Raw genomic sequence first — 22,254 nt, 5'->3', positions numbered from 1 at the left:
GGAGGCTCCCAGCCCTGGCATGGCCGAGCAGCTCCTGCCTCCTCCTGCCTCTGTTCTGATCCCCACGCTGCCTGCTGCCACAAGAGCCCCTGGGCCAGGCTGTCACAGGGCTGCTTTGCCCTCACTTGGCTCCCTGGCACCAGCGCCGTCCTGCTTGCTGCCAGACAACGCAACTGTAAGCAGATAGTCCCTTTCCAGGAATGACGCAGTCACCTCCAGGTGCTGATCCTCTCTTTCTGTGGGATAAACAAGAGCTTGGGGCGCTGCCATGGCAGGGCTTCCCTCAGCTGTTGGCACTTCCAGCCCGGCTCTGCCAGGGGCTCTGGCAGTGCCACGGCGCACGGCAGCTCTGGCATGGCAGCTCTGCACTGCAGCCTCGGCCAGCAGCCAGATCTGCGGGCTGGGACTCCGCAGCGGCCGCACGCTTCTCCCAGAGCCCGAGCAGCGACGGCTCGCTCCCAACACCGAGCCGGGAAGGCGCCGAGGTACAGCGCGGGCTCGGCTCTAGGCACGAACCGCCCCGCCCCTCGCACCCGCCCGCCCTTTCCCGCCCTCTGGCCCCGCCGCGCGGCGCCCGCGCTGTCGAGGCCACTCTCGCCCACAAGGCGGCGCCCTGAGCCCTGCAATGGCGTCGCGAACCTTCTGGCGCTCTGGAAGGCGCGGGCCTGGACCTGTTGCAAGCTGGGCCCTATGTCCCATTTCCTGAAGAAAACATATCCTGTCATGCCTGGGCTGTCCACGCTTCCAAGCCTGATCAACAGGAAGAGACATTTAACCTGTGACACACATAGCAGCCTACAAGCTCGAAGTGATGGCCAGGTATTAGAAAAGCAAAGTAGTTGTTGCTAGAATTGTCTTTAAGACTCAGGGCTGGGCCCGTTTCACTGATCTCAGACCCAGAGGGAGGTTGACAAAGCTTGGGAAGAAGGATGCCCATTGATAGTGGACACAAAGGATGCAGAATTTAGGGGCCATAAGGACATCTGCTAGAACTGCCAAGTTAAGGAAAACAGTCCTAAAGTCGTCTCAGCAAATATGCTGAGCTGAGCACCAGCTGGGTAAAAGAGTGTGATGTTTGCAGGCAATGGGACTTTGGCACCCAAATTATCCTGGGCCTGGCCATGGGATGGTTCTGGTCACCAGAACACATGAAAAGACAGCATAATGCAAGCACTGGGCATAGTGCTTCATAGAACCCAGACAAAAAAGCTGGGAAGACTCTGCTGGATTCTTGTGTGGTATCTACCCCTTCTGTTCCTTCTTCTTCTCAAAATATATTGTAAGCCTGATTAAAAAAACTTACTTAGAGCCATGGTCAGTGCCATATTCTGAAAACTTACAGCTGACTTACAGGTTTAGTATCTCACAGAGCAGGTTTGAGGCCCTGGAATTGGAGGGACAGACAAGTGATGAAGTGAGCAAAAGTTTCATAGTAATAAAATAGTTATAAAAATAGTAACACAATTAGAGTAATAACAATTTGGATAAATTGAATTAAGACAATATGAGACAATAAAAACAAAGAGTTATGGATGTCCGGGTACCTTTTTCTGGGCATCAGGAGCCTGAAAAAGGACACCCATTAACAAAGGATTAACCCTTAAGAACAATAGCCTGTTGCATATTCATATACTTCATACATGATGCATAAATTCCATTCAAATACAGGATTCTGTCTGGTCATTGTCAACTTCTTTCCTTCTAATCCTAACAGTGCCTCCAAGGTGAGAAGAAGTTCATTTTTTCTGATAAGAAGGCAATAAATTCTCTTTCTCTGAAAGATTTAGATGTCCTGTGGCTGCTATCTCGCTGCAAGCCCTTTCTGTTAAACAAAGCATCTTACATAGCATAGTTTCTATTTTAACAATTTTTATAACCTAAAACTATATTTAACACAGTACTTAAGAAAATTAATTCAGCATTGCTTTCTAACACAACACATATAACATTCATTTTAATATTTGCAAAAAGCCAGTCATAAAATACATGCATTTTTCACAATTCCCACTCTTATTCTTTGTAAATCATTTGGCTTGAGCAATATTTCTTATCTATTTGTATCTTCTGGACTATGGCAAAATAAAACAGGGGATTACACAAGGAAGAAATACAAAAACAGTTGTAACACAAAATGAAAGATCTTAATTTCTTCTAATACATTACCCCACCAGCTAGATTTTAACATTGTTTTCTAATTTTTGGACTGGTACCTGGATTAATATATGCATATATATTTTTCTTCTTTGATTTCTTTTGCTTTTTCTAGAATGACTTTTCTGTGGTCATCAATTTTCAACAATCTGATATATTGAACTTTCCACAAACATCCCCTTCTTTGGCCAATAAATAGTCCAAAGCCAACCTATTTTGATACTCTACAATTTTTGTTTGGCTTAGCTGACTTAATATTAACTCTAATGCTTGGGCAGCCTTATTTGCTATCATTTCTGTAACTGCTTGGAGTCTTGTAATACGACTCAACAGATAATTTGGAGTCAATACAGAGTTAGATTGTTGTGCTGATTTTACCTTTTTGTTTATTATTTGTTTTTTTACCAAATCTTGAACCGTATCTTCAAGATTAAATTTAAAACAAATCCATCTCTCTCCTTTTGGACATTCAGTTCTAAATCTATTACCAATTTTTCTTAAATTTCTTGTAATCCAATAATTTACTCTGTTTTGCCTACAGGTTTCTAATTTGGATGGGTTAGAACAGTCGCTGTTGACATAGGTGTGTGTAATAAAAGAGGAACTTTGGTTACTTTCCATGTGATGCTTTCTGTAGCATTTTTGACACAACCTTGCTCGTATCCCAAAAGGGAAAAGACAACAAATGAGTGCCAGAAACAGGAATAACAGAGGTCCAGTATGGCTTATACTCCCACCTCCCATGCCTGTGAGGTTGCAACCCACAGCAGGTGTATTTGATCTTCTCAGTGGCAAAATACAGAGGCCAATCTGGTCTTGCCCTCTCTTTCCTTATCACTTTGTCTTAACTAATTTCTAAGCAAATTTTTTTGACACTCTTTAACTGTTGTCTGAAATAAACAGGGCCAGGAGACTTCTTATCCTCTTTAATGCCTTTGTTAAAAGTGATCAGCTCAGGATTGGGCAGCTCGGTGGGGCTGCAGTCTCCCGTCCTCTCTCCCAGGGCAACTCAGAGGAGGAGGATAAGCACACCTCTGTCCTCTAGGGGCAGAGCCTGGGAATCACGTCCTCGTGGGAACCTTTAGGGCGTGGTGATCCCGTCCGATGTCAGTTTTCTCTGTTCCTTCCTGCCTACTCCCGGTTTCTAGACGACTCCCGTGCTCAGGGCGAGAGGGGCTCCAAAGGTGTTCAGCATCTCTGCATGCTCAGCACTCGACTCCTCATGTCCAGACATCGCTCCAGTCTCTCAACTCTTATTTGGCTCGTTGTTTTTGGGTTTTTCTCTATGCGTTTGGAGCCGTAGTCCCCCACAGCATGCTGGTCCTGGAGTCACTTTGCATAAACCCCCCCCCCCCCCCCCCCCCCCCCCCCCCCAGGTCTCTTCTCCTCACTGTTTGGGAAGGTCCCCACCCGTTACTGTCTCGGAGAAGGGCCATTACCTCGCCCCAGCCAGGGCTTTTACTAATACAAAAACAACCATTAACAACAACGACCCGTAATTACCATACACAGGCAGCAGCCCAGCAGTAGTGGTAACTTTTTTTTCTCACAGAAAAAAATCAACTGAATTTTTGTTCATAACAGTCCCCCCTCTTTTTCTTTGATCGAGCTTAAATTTTAAGCTCGCATCAACTCACAATTTTTTTGTTTTGAATCTACTATAAATTTCTTGTGCACTTTGGTAATCATGGTTACTTAACCTTGTTACTTTCCTTGGTTTCTTTAGGTTGGTCTGCACGGCAAATACTATTTTACTGAAACAGATGAATAAACATAGTAAAAAGAGCAATCTTCCAAGTATACACACAGCGAGAAAAACTACCTTTTCCCATACATCTTTTCTGAAAATCTCCAGGTTCTCCCACCCACTGGGATCAAGTGTAGGAGTTTGATCTCGATTATTTACACATGCTAATCTTTTTATTTCCTTTGGTTCCTAATAATTGAATTCTTTATTTTTAATACTGCCTGGAGCCGGATTACTTTGTTTAACACAGATATTGGGATCTGAACTTGGCTTTTACAATTTTGGATTTTCTCAATTTCTATTTCACTTTCCCTGTTCTGTTTAATTTCTCCCAAAACATTATATATAGGAACTCCCAAACTCGATCCAGTTTCTTTGGGTAATAAGAAGAAAATTGGTTTTATCACTCTAGCAATGCAGCTGCCAGACCAATCTCCTGACAATTTGGTGTGTGTTGCGGTATCAGAGATCAAACCTAGGGGTTTAGAGCTCCCTTGAAATGTGTTCCAAAAGGGGTTTATCTCTTTTTCAGTACACTCATAACATTCATAAACTTCATGGTGAGTACACTTGTCTCTTTCTTTTTTCTCAACAGACTCTAATTTGTTTGGATCTCTTGGGATCCACTGGGTGACTGAATACTCCACTGCTAAATACTTGTTACAAACAATTATTACCATTTTCATCATTTCTTTTCTTTTTACTAGATCTGCTGAGCTTGTTTCAGCAGCATCACATTCAAAACACAACCAGGCTTCTCCTATAGGGCACTCTCCTAGGAGTGGCTGCCTAAAAGTGGCAGTATTGTGTGCTATCCAATACATTATCTTATTTTTCTGATATTGGACCAATTGGAAGAGGTTAACACAATCAGGGTTAGAACTGATGTGGACTCTCGACCTGGAGCTCACTTCCTCCTCACAGAGGGGTTGGTAGCACTCACTGCACGGCTCAGCTGGGCTCCCCTGAGCACCACCAGCAATCAGAGCCATCAGCACTACCCTTCCCAAGCATCTGGTATGGGTAATCTCACACAGCCTGCCCACCCGGCCTTGCCTCTTGGGGAATTTTACTGAGAAGAAGCTTCCAAGCTCTTCAGAGTCCCTTACACCCACTTCTCTGGTTAAACCTCTCTTGGTCTGTTCCCTGCCAATTTTGGTTTCTCCTAGGGGAGTGTTCTGTAGAGGATTAACCTGGAGTCTTTAGAATTAAATTGGGGAACTTAACCAGAATTACTTATTTACAGTCCTAAACTTTTTACCAACATAGTTTACACAGAACAGTCTTGAAACATTTTAATCAATGTTAGAACTCTTGATACCAATTTTTTCCCACAAAGTTCAGTCTTTTTGACTCTTCCTTCTGAGAGTCAACTTTCAATCACAGTATACTCAGGTGAATTAACTTGTGATGTGGATGAATCCTTATCCAGTGCCCGGAGGTGGGAGTGGTGTGGACTCTGGCCCAATGCCAGAGGGAAAAACTGGGACTCTGGCCCAATGCCAGAAGGAGAAAGGGGTGGAGTCCGGTCCAATGCTAGAATGCCAGGGGGAGGAAAACCTGATGTTGAATCCTGGTCCAATGCCAGGGGGTGAGAGTGATGTGAGTCCAACCTTTTTCTTTTGGTCTGCACCATCAAATTAGTAAGGAAGTGTACCTGAAACGGACTTTCAAACACAGGCTTTATTGGTCTGCTATTTAATGATTTTATCAAAACTCAGTTTCTCTGTTTAATATTATTGGTTAATTTCTCTTTTTCCATAGCTTGCATGTTTCTCTCATCAACTTCTACATACCCTGTATTTTGCAAGGAGTTGTATTTCTCAGCTAACTTAACTCCCAAAGTATTTTTATTCCCCTATTCTTCTGTGTATTTAAGCCACTGGTTTTCTGTTCTATTTTTCAAGATGTTATCTATTTATCTCTTGCTTCTGTTTCTTACTTTCACTTACAGCTTAAATACTTCTTTCAACCCCTTACACTTAAATATTTTTTCTTTTACACCATTCTTCTACACAGTACACTTCCCTGTAAGGAGATGTGGTAAAACTTGTAATGCACAATCTACATTACCTCTATTCTAATATGTCTATATTCATTCTCACACATTCCTTCACACCCTCAAGACACAAACTGGATCATTATTGCTGGATAATCACTGTGGCTCCCCTCACCTTGGGGTTGGCCCACAGGTTTCAGCATCTCTGGGCCTCTTGGAAGGGCCCTGACTCTGGTTGCCTCTGGTGCACATTCACCTGTGAGGCTGTCTGCGTGTCACTCACGCTCTTACAGCTACGGCTCCCTCACACATCTGGGGAGCACTAGTCTGGTTTGCAGGTCACACACACACACATTTCAGCCACAGCCCCCACCCGCCCGGGGGACACAAGCCTGGTTTGCAGGTCACACACACACACACTTCCACTGCCCCCTTCCCACCTGCCTGGGAAGTTGAGGCTGACTTTGCTTGTGACTCACTCTCACGCACACAACAAGACAACAATAAGGTACCTTTTACTTCCACATCACTTATTACAAGTTAAGTATTACTGGCCAGTTTTGGTGCTATTGGATATCCTTTCTACCTAGCTGTTTTTTCTAACTTCAGATGTTTTTCACTATACTATACTATACTATACTATACTATACTATACTATACTATACTATACTATACTGTACTATACTATACTTTTTAGTACTTTGTTGAGACAGGACTTATCTGCTCCTGTATCTACTCAAAAATTCTAATTCTTCATTTAAGGGTTCCACTTCAAAGTTTACCAAGGGCTCTTCTAGATGTTACATCGGGTCCCCTATAATGTAAAGCCCCTGACCCTCTAATTGTCACCTTTAAGGATCTTCCCTAAATTATCTTGTTCCCTGGCTATTGCCACATCGAGACTGAGCTTTCTACAAAACCTCCTGACGTGTCCTGCCTTTCCACAGTAAGAGCAATGTCGTTACCTCAAAGGGACTTGAGGTGTCTCCATCCCTCTTGTACCTGACAGTACTGGCCTATTCTTGCCTCCTCCTGGTGGTGGACCCGCCCACCCTGCACTTTCTCTAGCTACAGCAACCATGATCTTAGCCTTGGCCCTTGCTTTATCTTCCTCCCTCCTTAAATACGCCTTCAATGCCTCTTTTAATAACTCATTTATGTCCTTCCCTTGCCAATCTTCCATCTTTTCCAGTTTTCTCCTTATATCAGGCCAAGATTTGGTAACAAATTGGACTTTTAGCAGCATTTGACCTTCTGGGGTGTCTGGGTCTATTCTAGAGTACAACTGAAAGTTCCGCCTTAGGCGATTAAGCCAGGCAGCAGGAGCTTCATCCTTCTCTTGTGCACCCTCAAATGCCAATTGGGTGTTAGTTCCTTTGGGAACTGACTCTTTGATCCCCCGTATTATCAAAGACCTATATTCCCTCATGGCCTTCCTCCCCTCTTCCTGGTTAGGGTTCCAGCTGGGATCCGTTAGTGGCAATTTCTGTTCGCCTGTTGGCACCTGGGGTCCTGGACTGTTATCTTTCTCCCAAATTTTTATGCCAGCCGCCCTTATCATCTGGACCTCTTCTGGGGAAAATAATATACTCAGGATGGAATTCATCTCCCCCCAAGTGTAGATATTTGGACCTAGAAATTGATCCACTTGGTTGGCTATGCCCACCGGGTCCTCAACTTAATGCCCCAACTCTTTCTTGAATCCTCTCACCTCAGAAGCAGTTAGGGGAGCATTCACAAAGCCAACACCTCCCGCTACTCCTCCCATAGGAACCTCTCTGAGGGGAAAGAGTCTCTCTGCCTTGGAGGTCTTGGATCTGGTGCTACAGTATGGCCCATCTTCAGATGCCAAACTACTTTGAGGGTTCTCTGGGTTACCCTGAATGTTCTGCCCATCAGCAGGTGTATTTGCTGATAGCTGTTTATCGGGCGAGGAGGCATTTGTGTCCCAACTAGGAGGAGGTAAAGGGACAGCAATAGGAGGGGGAGAAGAGCCTGAGTGGATATTAAGCTGAGCTGGAGAAGGGGTGGAGAATGCAGCAGGTGGAGTAGGCACTTGTGGTGGTGCAGAAGGAACTGGAGGAGATACTGGGTTTATCATAGCGGAAGCTGAAGAGGTAGAAGGAGGAATTTGAGCAGGTGGTAATGAGATGGCAGCCGGGGGAGGAACCGGACCTGCCATTTGAGGTGCTTGAAGAAGAGGATTATAAAGTGGAGGGGCAGAAGGAGGCAAATAATCCAGGGGGTCCCATCTTTTACTAGTCCTATCATCCCCTCCTTCATTCCCCTCTTTCTTCTTCTGTACCTTACAAATTCGCACCCCTTCATCCCCAACAACACTCTTTAACCAGCAAGCTACATACAATAATTGCTCAGGATCAGTATCCCCTCAAGCTGTCAGATAATTATTTAATTGTTGGCACATCCACTTATCCTTTGTCCCACACCAAGGCCATCCTCCTTGCACCTCTAATTCTGGCCAGACTTCCATACAATAATGGATCATTTTTACTTTATCTAATCCCTCCGTGGCCTCTATAGAATGCTATTTTACTAACAGTTCTCCTAAGGGACTATTGGGATGTATATACCTCAGTCTCTTGCCGGTCTTTTTACTATTACAACATCCCATTTTTCAGGTCTCAATAAAAAAGTCCCAAAGGTGCCTCTACTGACTGGGAATTTCAAAAAAAACCCTTGTTTGAGGAGCTTCAGCCTCCTCCACTGAACTTCAAATTTCTGCCTGATGCTCAGGAATTTATACTGAAACAACTGCCCAATCTCTTGATTGCCCAACTTCCCAACGTCAGGTCTTACATCTATCGGGACTTGAACACACGAAGCCTCGGCCAAGAATCCGGGTCATGCCTGACTCCCTCAGTCAGGAAAAACAACTGCCTGATTTTTAGTTTGCCTAACCTGCCAATTTTTAGGCTTCACCATATCAGGACTTAAAAGCAAACCGCAGCCTCCTTCGCTGGGGTTTGTGCCTGACTCCCTCTTTCAGGACTTACTTTGCCTGCAGGGCTTGTGAAACACCCAAATCCTTCTCGGGACTGACAAATCTTACTTGAATCCTTCTCGAGACTTACAAAAGTGCCTGACCTCCCTTTGTCAGGACTTTGGGGTGCGTGCCACTCATACACAGTAATTCACTCCGCACGCCCGGAGTGGAGGGGCCCTTTATTCCCCCTTGGAAGACGACTTCACTCACGCTAATTCCACTCGCTTTCCCCTGTTTCCGGCCTGCCCCTTCGCAGGAGTCAGGAAACGCGGTACTGAGGGGTCCCTCTAACTTCGAAGGTCCGGCTGCCGGGCCTTGTCTCACTCACACACACATGCGCACGTCTCCCACTCCCGCCACCGGATTTCTCACCAGTCCGGTGCTCCGGTGCTCCTCTGCATCGCTGTCCTGAGCCGATCCCTCTGGTCCTGGTAGCCAGCTGTCCTCTGAAGATCCAAGATGGCCAGTCCTGAGTCCTCTTGCGGCGTGGCTATTCCAGACGAGAGCCCCCAGCTGAAATAAACAAGGCCAGGAGACTTCTTCTCCTTTTTAATGCCTTTATTAAAAGTGATCAGCTCAGGATTGGGTAGCTCAGCAGGTCTGCAGTGTCCCATCGTCTCTCCCAAGGCAACTCAGAGGAGGAGGATATGCACAGCTTTGTCTGCAAGGAGCAGAACTGGGGATCAGATCCTCTTGGGAGACTTTAGGCCCTGCTGATCCCTGTCAGATGGTGCCCCTCCCACTCAGTCAGCTTGGTCTCACCGCCGGGGTCAACTCTCATGGTCAGGGCGAGAGGCTCCGAAGGTGTTCCGCCTCTCTGCAGGCTCAGCACTCGGCTCCTCACGTCCAGCCATCACTCCAGTCTCTCAACTCTTATTTGGCTCGTTGCTTTTGGGGTCTTCTCAGTACAGTGGGGGACCCATGCTGCATTGTGGTCTTGGAGTCACCCCCCCCACCCTCTCAGGTGTCTTCACTATTCTGGGAAAGGTACAACTTAGCCTCGGGAAGGTCCCCACCCGTTACAGTCTCAGGAGAAGGGCTATTAACTCGCCCCAGCAAGGGCTTTTACTAATACAAAAACACCCATTAACGACAACGACCCGTGATTACAATAACATAACACACAGAACTTGGGCAGGGCCAGTGATATGGCTGCCTTTTTTATAACATTTTCTCACAAAAAAAATATTAACCGAATTTTTGTTCATAACATTAAGGATGCTTTTGGCATAATAGAGAACAGCCAGAGAAAGAAAGAATTAATGCAAAGGGCAGATAGGGAGAGCCAGACAGGACCCAAACAGAAAGGAATTTCCCTGCCAGGGCAGGGCTGTGGTGCAGCATGTCCCCCAGAAGGAGCCTTGCCAGGAGTCAAAGTCACAAGAAAACCCCAAAGTGTCTTCAGGCATGAATGGGTCTCTCTGAGGTCCATCCCAAACACAGGCTCCTCATGGACTCCTTGGAGGAGAGAATTGGAGGCCAGGATGGCATGAAATCCTCTCAGAGACTCAGTGTAGAAAGGAAAATCCAAAGTACCTTAAAAGATACCTTGAGTATCTCAAAATATTAATGAGCCCCACTGAGTGTCAGTACAAAGCTCTCAAGGGACTCGTTAAAGCAGAAAATTGGGGCCATGATTGCACAAAGCTCTCACAGAGTCTGTATCAAAAGGGAAACACCAAATACCTTAAAAAATCTGAAGTACCCTGAAGCATTAATGAGCCCCACTGAGTGTTGTTACTGACAAAGCCTCTCCAGGGACTAATTACAGCAGATAATTGGAGGCCATGATTGCAGAAAACTCTGAGAGACTGCAAGACAAAACCCAAACCCAAAGTCCTTTGAAAAACCTGCAGAGAGGCTCCCGGCACAGAGGCAGCTCCTGGCAAGGGCAGCGCTGCAGAGAGACAGCTCTGGCCAGGAGCAGCTCCCGTGCACAGCCCAGCAGGGCTGGGGCACTGCCTGCAGCCCCCCCCGGGCACAGCACAGAGGCACAGAGGGGTTAAACTCAGCCTGGGCTGGGAGCACAGAGCAGAGCTCACTCAGGGCTCACCAGAGCAGAAATCAGCCCACGTTTGAAACAGCCATTCCCTGGCTGTAAGAAGAGAAGCTGCCGTTCCTGCAGGGATCTCCTGGAGCTGGCACATCCCACAGCTTTGAGGACCTTTCAGGAGGACTCTCAGGGCTGCTCCAAGGCAGGGCTGTGGCCCCAGGGCAGGGCTGGCTTTCCCTGCTGCCCCAGCCCAGGCACAGCCCAAGGCAGCTCCTGTTGCCAGGCTCTGCTGCAGGGCTGAGCAGCCGGGGCTGCAGCCAGGGGTGCCCAGGGCTGTCCTGCAGAGCAGGGTCCTGCAGCCCAGGGCGCTGTGCTGGGGCAGGGACTCTGCTGCCTGCCAGGGACAGCTCTCAGCCAGCCCTGGCAGCTGCTCCCAGCGCTGGAGAGAAGCTGTGGGGGGAAGGAGCCAGCCTGAGCAGGGCAGGGGCTACTTCTGAGAGGGGCTGGGTGGGGCAGGGCTGCTCCCAGCTCCAGACCTGCCTGGGCACAGCTCCAGAGGACACTTCCCAAAGAAGGTAAGCCTGGGATTGCTATAAAGATCAGGAGCTTTCCTGAGAGTGTTTTCAATTTCCTACTTGGAGAAAGATGGGAAAGTTGGGGTGGTGACAAACAGATTTTTGTATTTTATACATTTTTATATATTCATAGTTCTTGAAGTTACTATTATATAGTTATAATATTCTAATCCTTACTTAACTCTATTAAACTCCTAATTCCATTAAACCACTATTATATTCTTATATAGCTTTAATCCTTAATTAACTCTAGTATGTTTCCTTACTTTTCTCTTAAAACCCTGACTGTCTAAATATATTCCTAAAATGCTGTATAGTCCTATTCTTTTATATAGTCCTGAAATACTATATAGTCTTATAGGAAGTGGACCTATAGCAACATTTTGGGTTTTGAGAATGAGCAGAATATGAGCAGTCATTATAAAAAGTGAAGGCAAAGAAGCCTTTGGACCTACTCCAATGGGTTGACCCAGGGACGTGTAACTAGGGAAACTGAATCTCCTTTTGGATGTTCCTGTTAAATATCCTAATGATCAACCTTAATAAATTGTTGAAATCAGGAGGTGGGTGTGCCCTTTCCCACTGGGACGCCTGGAATCTTCCAATAAATGTCTGGGTTTTACTTTACTGTTCAAAAACTGTTGCAAAGGAGTTTTTTTCTCTTTGGATTATAGACAACAGGGGAATGAGAGAAGCAGAACAGGAATTGTAATCCCAGAATCACAGAACATTTTGAGTTGAAAGCGACACACTGGATCATACAACTAATGTATGAACATTTACAGGGACTGCAGAACTGTATATTAAGTTGGCCAGTCTCTCTGCTGGGAGCCTCCCAAAGGTCCCTCAGCCACTCCTCAGCCCTGGACAGCAGCAGCATCACCTCTGCAGGGCCCAGCAGGGCTCTCCTGAGCTGCCCTTGCCCAGCTGCACACAGAGCCTGCCCCAGCCAGGGCCCTGCACACAGGCAGGTTTCTGTAGGGCCCTGGCCAGGGCACACGGGCTGGGATGGGCTCTGTGAGCGCTGGCAGGGACAAGGCTCCTCTCAGGAGGGAATGTGCAGGCCCAGGGAGATGCTCAGGGAAGGAGAGGGGGCTGAAGAGAGCAGAGCTGGGGGCAGGATGAGGGCACTGTTGGTGTGTGGGAGGTGCCGGGCACAGCTGGTCACGGGAACACTGTCCTGAGTGCCTGGCTGTCTCTGCCCTGCCCTCTCAGGCACAGCACCACAACATCTTCTCTTGGTTCTGTCCTGCCCTGATATTGTCACTGTTATCTGCTGCTCTCTGGGAGGTTCTGGCATTTGCAGCAGCTGAGTCAGGCACTGCCCTCGGCATTCCTGCTAGGCAGGGCTGTCCATGGGAATGGGGTGTCTGAGCTTCCCTGGCACCTGTGGGGCTGTGGGCAAAGCAGTCCATGGGAAAGGGGAATGAGCTGAGCCCCCTCCCTGAGATCCCATCATGGGCAGAGCCAGGGATCTCCTTGCTGTGCCCTTCCAAGCTCTGAGCTGCCCTCCGGGGTGCAAATCTGTGCCAGAGCCTCTGGGAGTTCCCTGAATGTCCCACGGGGAAGGGCAGAGCTGCCACAGCTGAGGAAATGCTGTTGGGTTTGCCAAGGGAGCCGTGAGTGTCCTTGGCACAAGGGGGTGCTGAGACCTTGCCCAGAGACCTTGAGAGAGGGTGAGACATTCAGGGATCCCTCTGCTCTTGGCAGGGTCTGGTTTATCCCAGGGTGACCCAGGAGTGTGATTGTGCTCTGATTGCAGCCAAAGGTGCAAAGCCAGGGCAGTTGGGAACAAGCCCATCCAGCCCCTCACCTTCCCTCAGCCACAGGGAATCCTTTGCCTCTCCCATCTCTCAGTGGCAAACTCTGAGTGCAGCAGGAATGCTGGGGATTTCTGACCTCAGAGAGGCAGGAACAATGTGTGGGTAGGAAAACAATTCCTAAAACCAACTCCTGCCATCCATGTCCTATAGAAATGGGAGTGCAGATGCTACCAAGCCTGTCTTAATTCTGAGTGATTCCCCTGACAAATCCTGAATATCCAGCCTTGTCCCTCTGCCCCATGGCCACAAACCCAGGGCAGTGGGGCAGGGATGGTTCCTTGAGAGCCCCCATGCACAGGCCTGGCTGCTCCTGGCACACTCAGCCAGCACAACTGGAGCTCAGGCAGGGACCTGGGTGAAGGTTTTCCCAGAGCAAGAACAAGGCTGGGTGAGTCCCAGTGCAACAGTCTGCAGGGAATGGATCAGGTTTGGCTCCAAGCAGCCTCTCGTGAGTTGTCACTGTCCTTTCTCCATCAACAGGTCCCCATGCCCAGCCCCAGCAAATGTCCAACAGCAGCTCCATCAGGCACTTCCTCCTGCTGGCACTGGCAAACACGCGGCAGCTGCAGCTCCTGCACTTCTGCCTCTTGCTGGGCATCTCCCTGGCTGCCCTCCTGGGCAACGGCCTCATCATCAGCGCTGTAGCCTGCGGCCACCACCTGCACACGCCCATGTTCTTCTTCCTGCTCAACCTGGCCCTCACTGACCTGGGCTCCATCTGCACCACTGTCCCCAAAGCCATGCACAATTCCCTCTGGGACACCAGGAACATCTCCTACACAGGATGTGCTGCTCAGCTCTTTTTCTTTCTCTTCTTCATTTCAGCAGAGTTTTTCCTCCTGACCATCATGTGCTATGACCGCTACGTGTCCATCTGCAAACCCCTGCACTACGGGACCCTCCTGGGCAGCAGAGCTTGTGCCCACATGGCAGCAGCTGCCTGGGCCAGTGCTTTTCTTAATGCTCTCATCCACACAGCTAATACATTTTGCCTGCCCCTGTGCCATGGCCATGTCCTGGGCCAGTTCTTCTGTGAAATTCCACAGATCCTCAAGCTATCCTGCTCAAATTTGTACCTCAGGGAACTTGAGCTTCTTGCATTTTCCTTCTGTTTGGGCTTTGGTTGTTTTGTGTTCATTGTTTTCTCCTATGTGCAGATCTTCAGGGTCGTGCTGAGGATCCCCTCTGTACAGGGACGGCACAAAGCCTTTTCCACCTGCCTCCCTCACCTGGGCGTGCTCTCTCTGTTCCTTAGCACTGCCACATTTTCTTACCTGAAGCCCCGCTCCATGTCCTCCCCATCCTTGGATCTATCAGTGTCACTTCTGTACTCAGTGGTGCCTCCAACCCTGAACCCCCTCATCTACAGCCTGAGGAACCAGGAGCTCAAGGCTGCAGTGTGGAAACTGATGACTGGATGGTTTCAGGGACATTAAACTGCTGGCCAATTTCCGCAAATATCTTGTAATCAAAGTCATCTTTGATACTTCTTGTTGGCTTCATTTTGGAGGTTCTTTTTCTTTGTTTTACCTTACTAATCTTTTCCACAAAGAAATGTCATGGTTTGTGGTTTTTCTCATTTTGTTTCTCTCCATCTTCCCTGTGGCCAGAGATTGTGTCAATGAGGGACTGCACTCTTGGTGGCTTTAATGGAACTAAAGGATCTCGCAGCAAAGTTTTTTTCCAGATATGCCCTTGTGTTCCCTTCTCTGGAGCTGCAGCAGCAATGTCTGCGTGCATAGCTGGGGGCATATCTGTGCTGGCACAGCAGCTCTGGTCCTGCTGGCCACACCATTCCTGATCCAGGCCAGGAGCCATTGGCCTTCTTGCCCACCTGGGCAGACTGCTGCCTCATGCCCAGCCTGCTGTCCATCACTCCCGGCAGGTCCCTTTCTGCCTGGCTGCTGTCCAACCACTCTGTCCCAAGCCTGTAGCACCAGGGCCAAATATCAGGGCCTGGCACTTGGTCTTCTTAAGCTGCAGCTTGTTGGATTCTTTCCCCTGGATCCAGCCTGTCCAGGTCCGTGTGCAGAGCCCTCCTATGCTCCCACAGATCAACACTCACATCCAGCTTGGTATCATCTGCAAAGATGTCCTTGGTTCCATGGCACCCCTCAGTGTCACAATGGCCTCTTGGCTACACCAGGCCCTGTCACACTGATCTCTTTGGTTCCAGTAGACCATGCCGAGCAACAATGGTCTCCTTGGTTCCATGGGGCCCCAAAATATGACAATGGTCTCCTTGGTTCCACTTGGCCCCAGAGTGTCACAATGGTCCCATGGTTACATGAGGTCCCACAATGTCACCAAGGTCTCTGTGATTCCACAAGTCTCCTCAGTGTCACAATGGACTCCTTGTTTCCACAAGGCCATACAGTGTCACAGCGTTCTTCCAGATTCCTCAAGGCCCCACCTGTCACAGTGGCCCCTTGGTTACACAGGATCCTGCAGTGTCACAATGTCCCCTTGGTTCCATGAGGCCCCGCAGTGTCAGAATGGCCCCTTGGTTCCACTGCACCCTGGAGTCTCCCAATCATCTCTTTGGTTTTGCAGTGTCAAAATGGTGAAACCCCTTGGTTACACAAGGCCCTGCAGTGTCACAATGGCCTCTGTGGTTCCACGAGGACCCAGAGTGTCACGGTGCACTGCCTGGTTCCATCTGGCCCCAGAGCACAACAATGGACTCTTGGTTCTGTGGGGCTGCACGGTGTCACCATGGTCCTCTTAGTTCCATGAGGCCCTGCAGTTTCACAATGGCCCCAGAGTGTCCCAATCATCACAGAATGACAGAATCAAATGGGCTGGAAAAGACCTTTGGGATCATCAAGCCCAACCAATGCCCTCATACTGCCTTGTCACCCGGACCATGCCACTAAGTGCCACTGGAGAGGGACAGTGACTCTGCCACCTCCCCCCTGTCCAGCCCATTCCAATGCCCACTCATCCTTTCTGTGAAGAACTTCTTCCTATTGTCCAGCCTGAACCTCCCTGGTGCAGCTTAAGGCTGTGTCTTCTTGTCCTGCCCTCCAGTAGATCCACACTCACACCCAGCTTGGTGCCATCTGCAAGTTGTGAATGGTGGACTCGATCCCCTCAGCCAGATCATCAGTGAAGATATTAAACAGGACTGGGCCCAGCACAGACCCCTGGGGGACACCACCAGTGCCTGGACACCAGCCGGGTGCAGCACCATCCCCACCACTCTCTGGGCCCAGCCTCCAGCCAGCTCCTAAATCTCCCAGCGAGGAGGGAACCTGCCCAAGCCATGGGCTGCAGTTTCTCCAGGGAATGCTGCCAGAGACAGTGTCAAAGGCTTTGCTGAAATCCAGGCACACAACATCCACAGCCTTTCCTGCATCCACGGGTGGGTCACCTGGTCATAAAAGGAGACCAGGTTGGTCAGGCAGGACCTGCCACCCCTAAATCCACGCTGCCTGGCTCTGACCCCTCGGCCATCCTGTGGGTGCCCTGGGATGGCACTCAGGGTGATCTGTTCCATAACCTTGCCAGGCACCCAGGTCAGGCTGACAGGCCTGGAGTTCCCCAGCTCCTCCTTCCAGCCCTTCTTGGGGAAGGGCTCACACTGGCACATCCAGTCCTCTGGGAGCTCCCTGCTGAGCCAGCACTGATGGTAAATGATGGAGAGCAGCTTGGGGAGCTCATCCACCAGCTCCCTCATCCCCCTAGCATGGATCCCATCTGATCCCATATACCTGTGAGCATCTGAGTGGCTCAGCAGGTCCCCAGCTGCTTCCTCCTGGATTCCAGGGGGGCTGTTCTGGTCCCTGTGCCCATCTACCAGCTAAGGAGAACAATTGTCCTGAGGACAGCCTTTCCTAATATTGAAAATTGAGACAAACAAGGTGTTAAGTAGCTCAGCCTTGTCTTTATCTCTAGTTACTGTATTTCCTACTGCATCCAATAAATAGTAAAGGTTCTGTTTGTCTGGTGTTTTGCTATAATTTTATTTATAGAAACATTTCCTCTTATTTTTCACAGAAGTGGCCAGGTTAAGCTCTAGTTGAGCTTTCACCTCTTTGCTTTTCTTTTTGCATAACTTAACAACATTCTTAAACACTTTCTGAGTTTCCTGTTCCACTTTTCAAAAGTGATGCACCCTCTTTTTACCCCTGAGTTCCCACAAATGCTCCATGGGCAGCCAGGACAGTAATTTTCCTAACTAGCTCATATTTTGCCACACTGGCAGAGGATGCTCCATCTCCTTAAGATTACTTTCTGGAAGTGTGTCCATCCTCCCTGGAGTCCTTTGTTTTTAAGGGTTGTTTCCCTTTAAAGAATCAGTACCTGATTTGGTACTCCCCAAATCAGCATTCTAAATAAGCCAAAGTCTGCCCTTCCTAATTCCAGTATAGAATTTTGTTGCTGCCCCTCCTTCTTTCACAGAACATTGAACACTTGATTATTTCATGGTCACTGTGCCCCAGGCAGCCTCCAAGCCCCACATCTGCCACCAGCCGTTCTCTGTATGTGAACAGCAGGAGAAAAAGCTTTCCTTGGCAGTGAGAATCTTACTAAAAATTCTGTAAAACAGAAAAGTCCTTAACCCTAGTGTAGCATTTAGAAACACCATTCTTTATTCAGTGGGATGCACAGGGAATAGCTCCTCTCAAAGCCGTGCATGCTGAGTACAGGAAAGTTTCTGTTTATATTCTGTATTTTGCACACACATTCATTGATTGCCCTGGACTAAACACACATATGATAATCATTTCCCCAAAATCATTACCACATTTCCTCTCCCCATTACCCATGCGTTGTTCTGTCCTGGGGCTCTCTCTGGTGGTCCCTGGTGGTCGTGGACCCCAATGTTCCAGTGGGCCTGGCTGAGCTGGCAGGACACTGAGGCTGCTGAACTTCCAGTTCCTTTCTCACACAATGGGCACTGTGTGGTTTCCACGGGCCTGGGGTTGTGGAGAACAAGCTCCAGGTGTCAGGTCACCTGGTGGAGACAATTTCTCATCTGGTAACATGAGGTCACAGAGTTGTCTGTGATATCACAGAGGGGGTCATGTGAGGTCATTGAGCAGCTACAGCATCATAGACTGCCTCTGTGACATCAGAGAGCTAGCTGTGACATCACAGGGCAGAGGTCTGACATCACAGAGCAGGCTGTGACATCCCAGAGGGGCTGTGTGACATCCCAGCAGGGCTGTGTCAGGTCACTGGGATGGTCACTCCGCCCCAGCTCCCCCTCACAGTTTCTCCCAACAAGTCCAATGCTGTCCATGACCAGCAGGGTCCCTGTCCCCCAGGATCCCCCCGGCCCACCTGGAGCCACAGCCTCCACCAAAGGATGTTCCACAGGATCCACCCCAGAGCCTGACAGGGGACAAGGGGCCAGGGCTGTGTGGCTTTAAGGACAGGGATTATCCAGGTCACTGTGGCCTGGGTTGGGTTGCCCAGGGCAGGAAGGATGTCTGGCAGCTGGAGCAGGGCCTGGGAAGAGCCTCCAAAGTGGGGCTGGAGCCCTTGGGCTGTGAGCAGAGGCTGAGGGAGCTGGGTTTTTCCAGCCCAGAGCAGGGAAGGCTGAGGGGCTCCTCATCCCAGCCTGGCAGTGCCAGCCAGGAGGGGATGGAGAACACAGAGCCAGGCTCTTCACCAGGGGGCCTGGTGAGAGACTAAAGCCAATGGGTGGAAGGGGAAAGAGGGGAGATCAGCCAGGACAGGAGGAGATGAAATGAGTCAGGCTGGTTTCAGCATTTCCTCATCACCAAGAGCAGCCTGACCTCCCTTCTCCATCCACCACAGACAGATTTGCAAATCAGAAATTGTTGGAGCTGTTTGCCTCCACTCCAGGATGAGCATCATGATACAAGAACTTAATTGTGTTTATATCTATCGCAGAACCACATTTGTCTATAATTAATTCTAATATGGAAATAACTTGTTAATGGTGGACTCATCAGACACTGCTGGGATGTTGCACATTGCTCAGGGAAGAGTGAGATTGCAATTAAATTGTGTCCTGTTAAACTATAGTCTGTTTGCCATGAAGAGAATCTTCCTGTGCCTCTGAGTCCCACCAGTTCCTGACTCCCAAAGGACACAAACCTGATGAGTTGTGGTTCCCACTCCAGTGGTGGCACTTGCACCTCCCTCCATCCCCAGAGCAGAGCTCCCTTGTCCCAGAGAGTCCCTGGCAACGCCGGGATGAAGAAGACAGGACAGGCTGTGGGTATCAGGGACAGGGCAGAGCCAGGAAGCAGAATGACTTTTGAATTTGATGGAGCTGTGCCTTCCCTTGGCTTTTTTGGCTGACAAGAAATGAACATCCCTCTGTCCCTCAGGCAGCTTCTTCTCCAAGGAAAGCAGGTGGGAGTTGGAGCCAAGGAGCTGAAAGCTGCAGGTGCAGCCTAGGTTGGAGTGAGCTCAGATTTCCACAAGGCTGCTTTGAGAGCCAGGGCTTGGATGGGGGAAATGGTGGGGTGGGGGTAGGGACAGAGTCTGAATGATTGTCAGCCATGAAGGGTCTTGATTTTAATATCCATTCAAACTGCATGTGGAGGTACTTGGATTCAATGTCAATTGGGGACTGCACATATTAACAGGAAGAAAAACATAAGCAGGGGCTAAAAAATGTTTCCTCACAGTCATTCTAAATATGATCTATTCAGTTTAAATGTGCTTGAGGCCTCTGGAGCAGTAAAATTCAGCAGCAGCCTCCAAGGTGCTGAGGATGTCAGCAGCCCCCACTGAGGCCATCCCTGCCCAGAGACCGTGGGGGAATGGGCAGACAAGGAGAGCGTCCCTGGGGCTGGGGCAGCACAACTCAGAGGCAGCAGCGGCTCCAGCTGGGAAATGGAGTGTGGAATGTGGCTGGGAAAGCCCTGCCTGGACTGTGCCAAGCAGGACACACAAGCCCTGACTCCCATCCCCCAAACAACTCTCTCAAGGAAACATTTAAAAGGAATTACAATTGTTTGTGTCCTCTGAGTTGGACTCCCTGGGGAAATACCAACAAGAGATTCTCAGGAGCTCAAAAGAGCAAAACAGTCTTTACTGACAACTTTGGAAAATCAAAGAAATTTTTGCAAAAGTTTTATTATGACATACAATCAACAGAAAACACTTTTCAAAGCATTACCTTGGCCCTTTCAATTTCACATTTTGTAAGCCTGCTCTATTTTAAGTTAGTCAAAATATGCAAGAGAAGGAAATTAGAAGTAGACACAGAAAGAGAGAAAGACAAAAAAGATACAGAGAACCATACATACAGCTACCAACTCCTGGATTTCAGCAGTGTTCAAAAAAATAAAATTTTCAAGAGGAGGGAGGGTTAAGATATGTGCTTGCCTTATGGTCAGTCTTCAATACCCCTTGGTCTTCCTGGGCCCTTCCCCCAGGTGGAACTTGGGCTCATTTAGTCCCTCAAGAGCTGGGCTGGGGCTGCAGAGGTGGCTGTGGAGCATTGCCTGTGCTGTGCCAGGGACTGGCAGCCACTGCTGGGCTGGGATAGAGGCTCAGGGGGGATTGGGGTTCCAGGGCAGGGCAGGGCTTTGGTTCCAGGACAGGGCAAAGCTGGACCTGCTCCTTCCTTCCCACTCCCCCGACAAAATGTTTTGAGCCAAAAATCTCCTCCAGTCTGTCACAACAGGGAATGTGGGAGGTGAAATCCCAGTCTTTGCCATGGGCACCTGGACCAAAAGGACAGCTCTTTTCCATAGGAAAGAAAGCACAGAGCTTTCCCCAGTGTTGTGGGGACAGATGAAAGGTGACTCTTGTGAAACTATTACCAGCCAGACTTGTCCTGGCAATCTTCCTATTGGAACAATCCCTGGATATATGGAATTTTGGAGGTGAAATCCCAATTCTTGCCCTGGCTGCCTGGATGAGAAGGCCAGTTCTTTTCCATGGCAAGGAAAGCACAGAGCCCCAGTGTTTCAATAGCAGATGAGGAGACTCTCAATGTGCCAAGGTCAGCTGGGCCAGTCAGGCAGTCCACGGGTGGTGAAGCCAGACCTGTTCTGTGTTCTCTTGGTTTTATGGGGCTCCACAGTGTCACAATGGCCTGTTGATTACAAGACTTGCAGCGTCACAATGGACCCTTGGTTCAATGAGTTTCAGCAATTGTCACAGTGGCCCCTAGGTTTCATAATGCCCCACAGTATCACAGTGGTCCCAATCATTCCATGAGGCTTTGCAGTGTCACAATGGTCTCCCTGGTTCTCCAGGCCCCACAATGTCACGTAACTCCTCTGTTCCATGAGCTATGCAATGTCACAATGGACCTTTGGGCCCTGGGGGTTTGCAGTGTCACAATGGTCTCCTTGGCTCCACAGTGTCACAATGGGCCACTGATGACAGGGGGCCCCCCTGTGTCACCCTGCCCCTTTGGTTTCATGCAGCCCTGCAGTGTCACAAAGGCTTCTTGGTTTCACAAGGCCCCACAGTATCACATGGTCCTCTTGGTTCTGTAGGGACACCCACTGGTTCCATGAGGCCTCAGTGTCACAATGCTTTGCTTATTCCCTGAGTGTCACAATGGCCTCCATGATTCCATGAGTCCCCCCAGTGTCACAATGGCCTCCATGATTCCATGGTGCCCCACAGTGTCACAATGGCCCCTTTGTTCCATGACACTCCAAAGTGTCACAATGGTCTCCACAGTTCCATGAGGCCCTGCGGGGTCACACTGGAGCCTTGGTTTTATGGGGCCTCTCAGTGTCACAATGATCCCTAGATTCCATGGACCTTTATGGCTCCATGGAATATAACGATCATTGAGACACTTGCGGGGGGATGGGGGAGACAGGGGACCTGCTGTGCACCAGCAGTGTTGGACTTCTCTGGGGTAAACTGTGAGGGGGCCGGGGTGGATTGACCTCCTCAGTGTCCTCACACATTCCCTTTGATGTCACACAGCCCCTGTGATGTCACACTGCCCCTGTGATGTCACACAGATCCTGTGATATCACAGAGCTAACTCTGTTATGTCACCCTG

The 22,254-nt window shown here is 49.1% G+C and overlaps 1 protein-coding gene and 1 pseudogene across 1 annotated transcript; one reads left to right on the top strand and one right to left on the bottom strand.

Annotated features, from left to right (window-relative positions):
• LOC131096410 (zinc finger protein 208-like) overlaps positions 1 to 22,254 on the bottom strand; it is a 1,316,393-nt pseudogene that overhangs the window by 395,881 nt on the left and 898,258 nt on the right.
• LOC131096483 (olfactory receptor 14J1-like) lies at positions 13,796 to 14,728 on the top strand. The gene has a single exon (XM_058044823.1). It carries the CDS (start codon positions 13,796 to 13,798, stop codon positions 14,726 to 14,728), a length of 933 nt encoding a protein of 310 aa, XP_057900806.1.

This window comes from Melospiza georgiana, unplaced genomic scaffold (assembly GCF_028018845.1).
Source record: "Melospiza georgiana isolate bMelGeo1 unplaced genomic scaffold, bMelGeo1.pri scaffold_29, whole genome shotgun sequence".
NCBI classification, from domain to species: Eukaryota; Metazoa; Chordata; class Aves; order Passeriformes; family Passerellidae; genus Melospiza; species Melospiza georgiana.
The sequence above is the reverse complement of the archived record's forward strand: the minus strand, read 5'-3'. Positions and strand labels throughout refer to the sequence as shown.

What these genes read in the sequence shown, in the direction of transcription:
- LOC131096483 (XM_058044823.1), top strand. Translation starts at nt 13,796, where the DNA reads ATGTCCAACAGCAGCTCCATCAGGCACTTCCTCCTGCTGGCACTGGCA.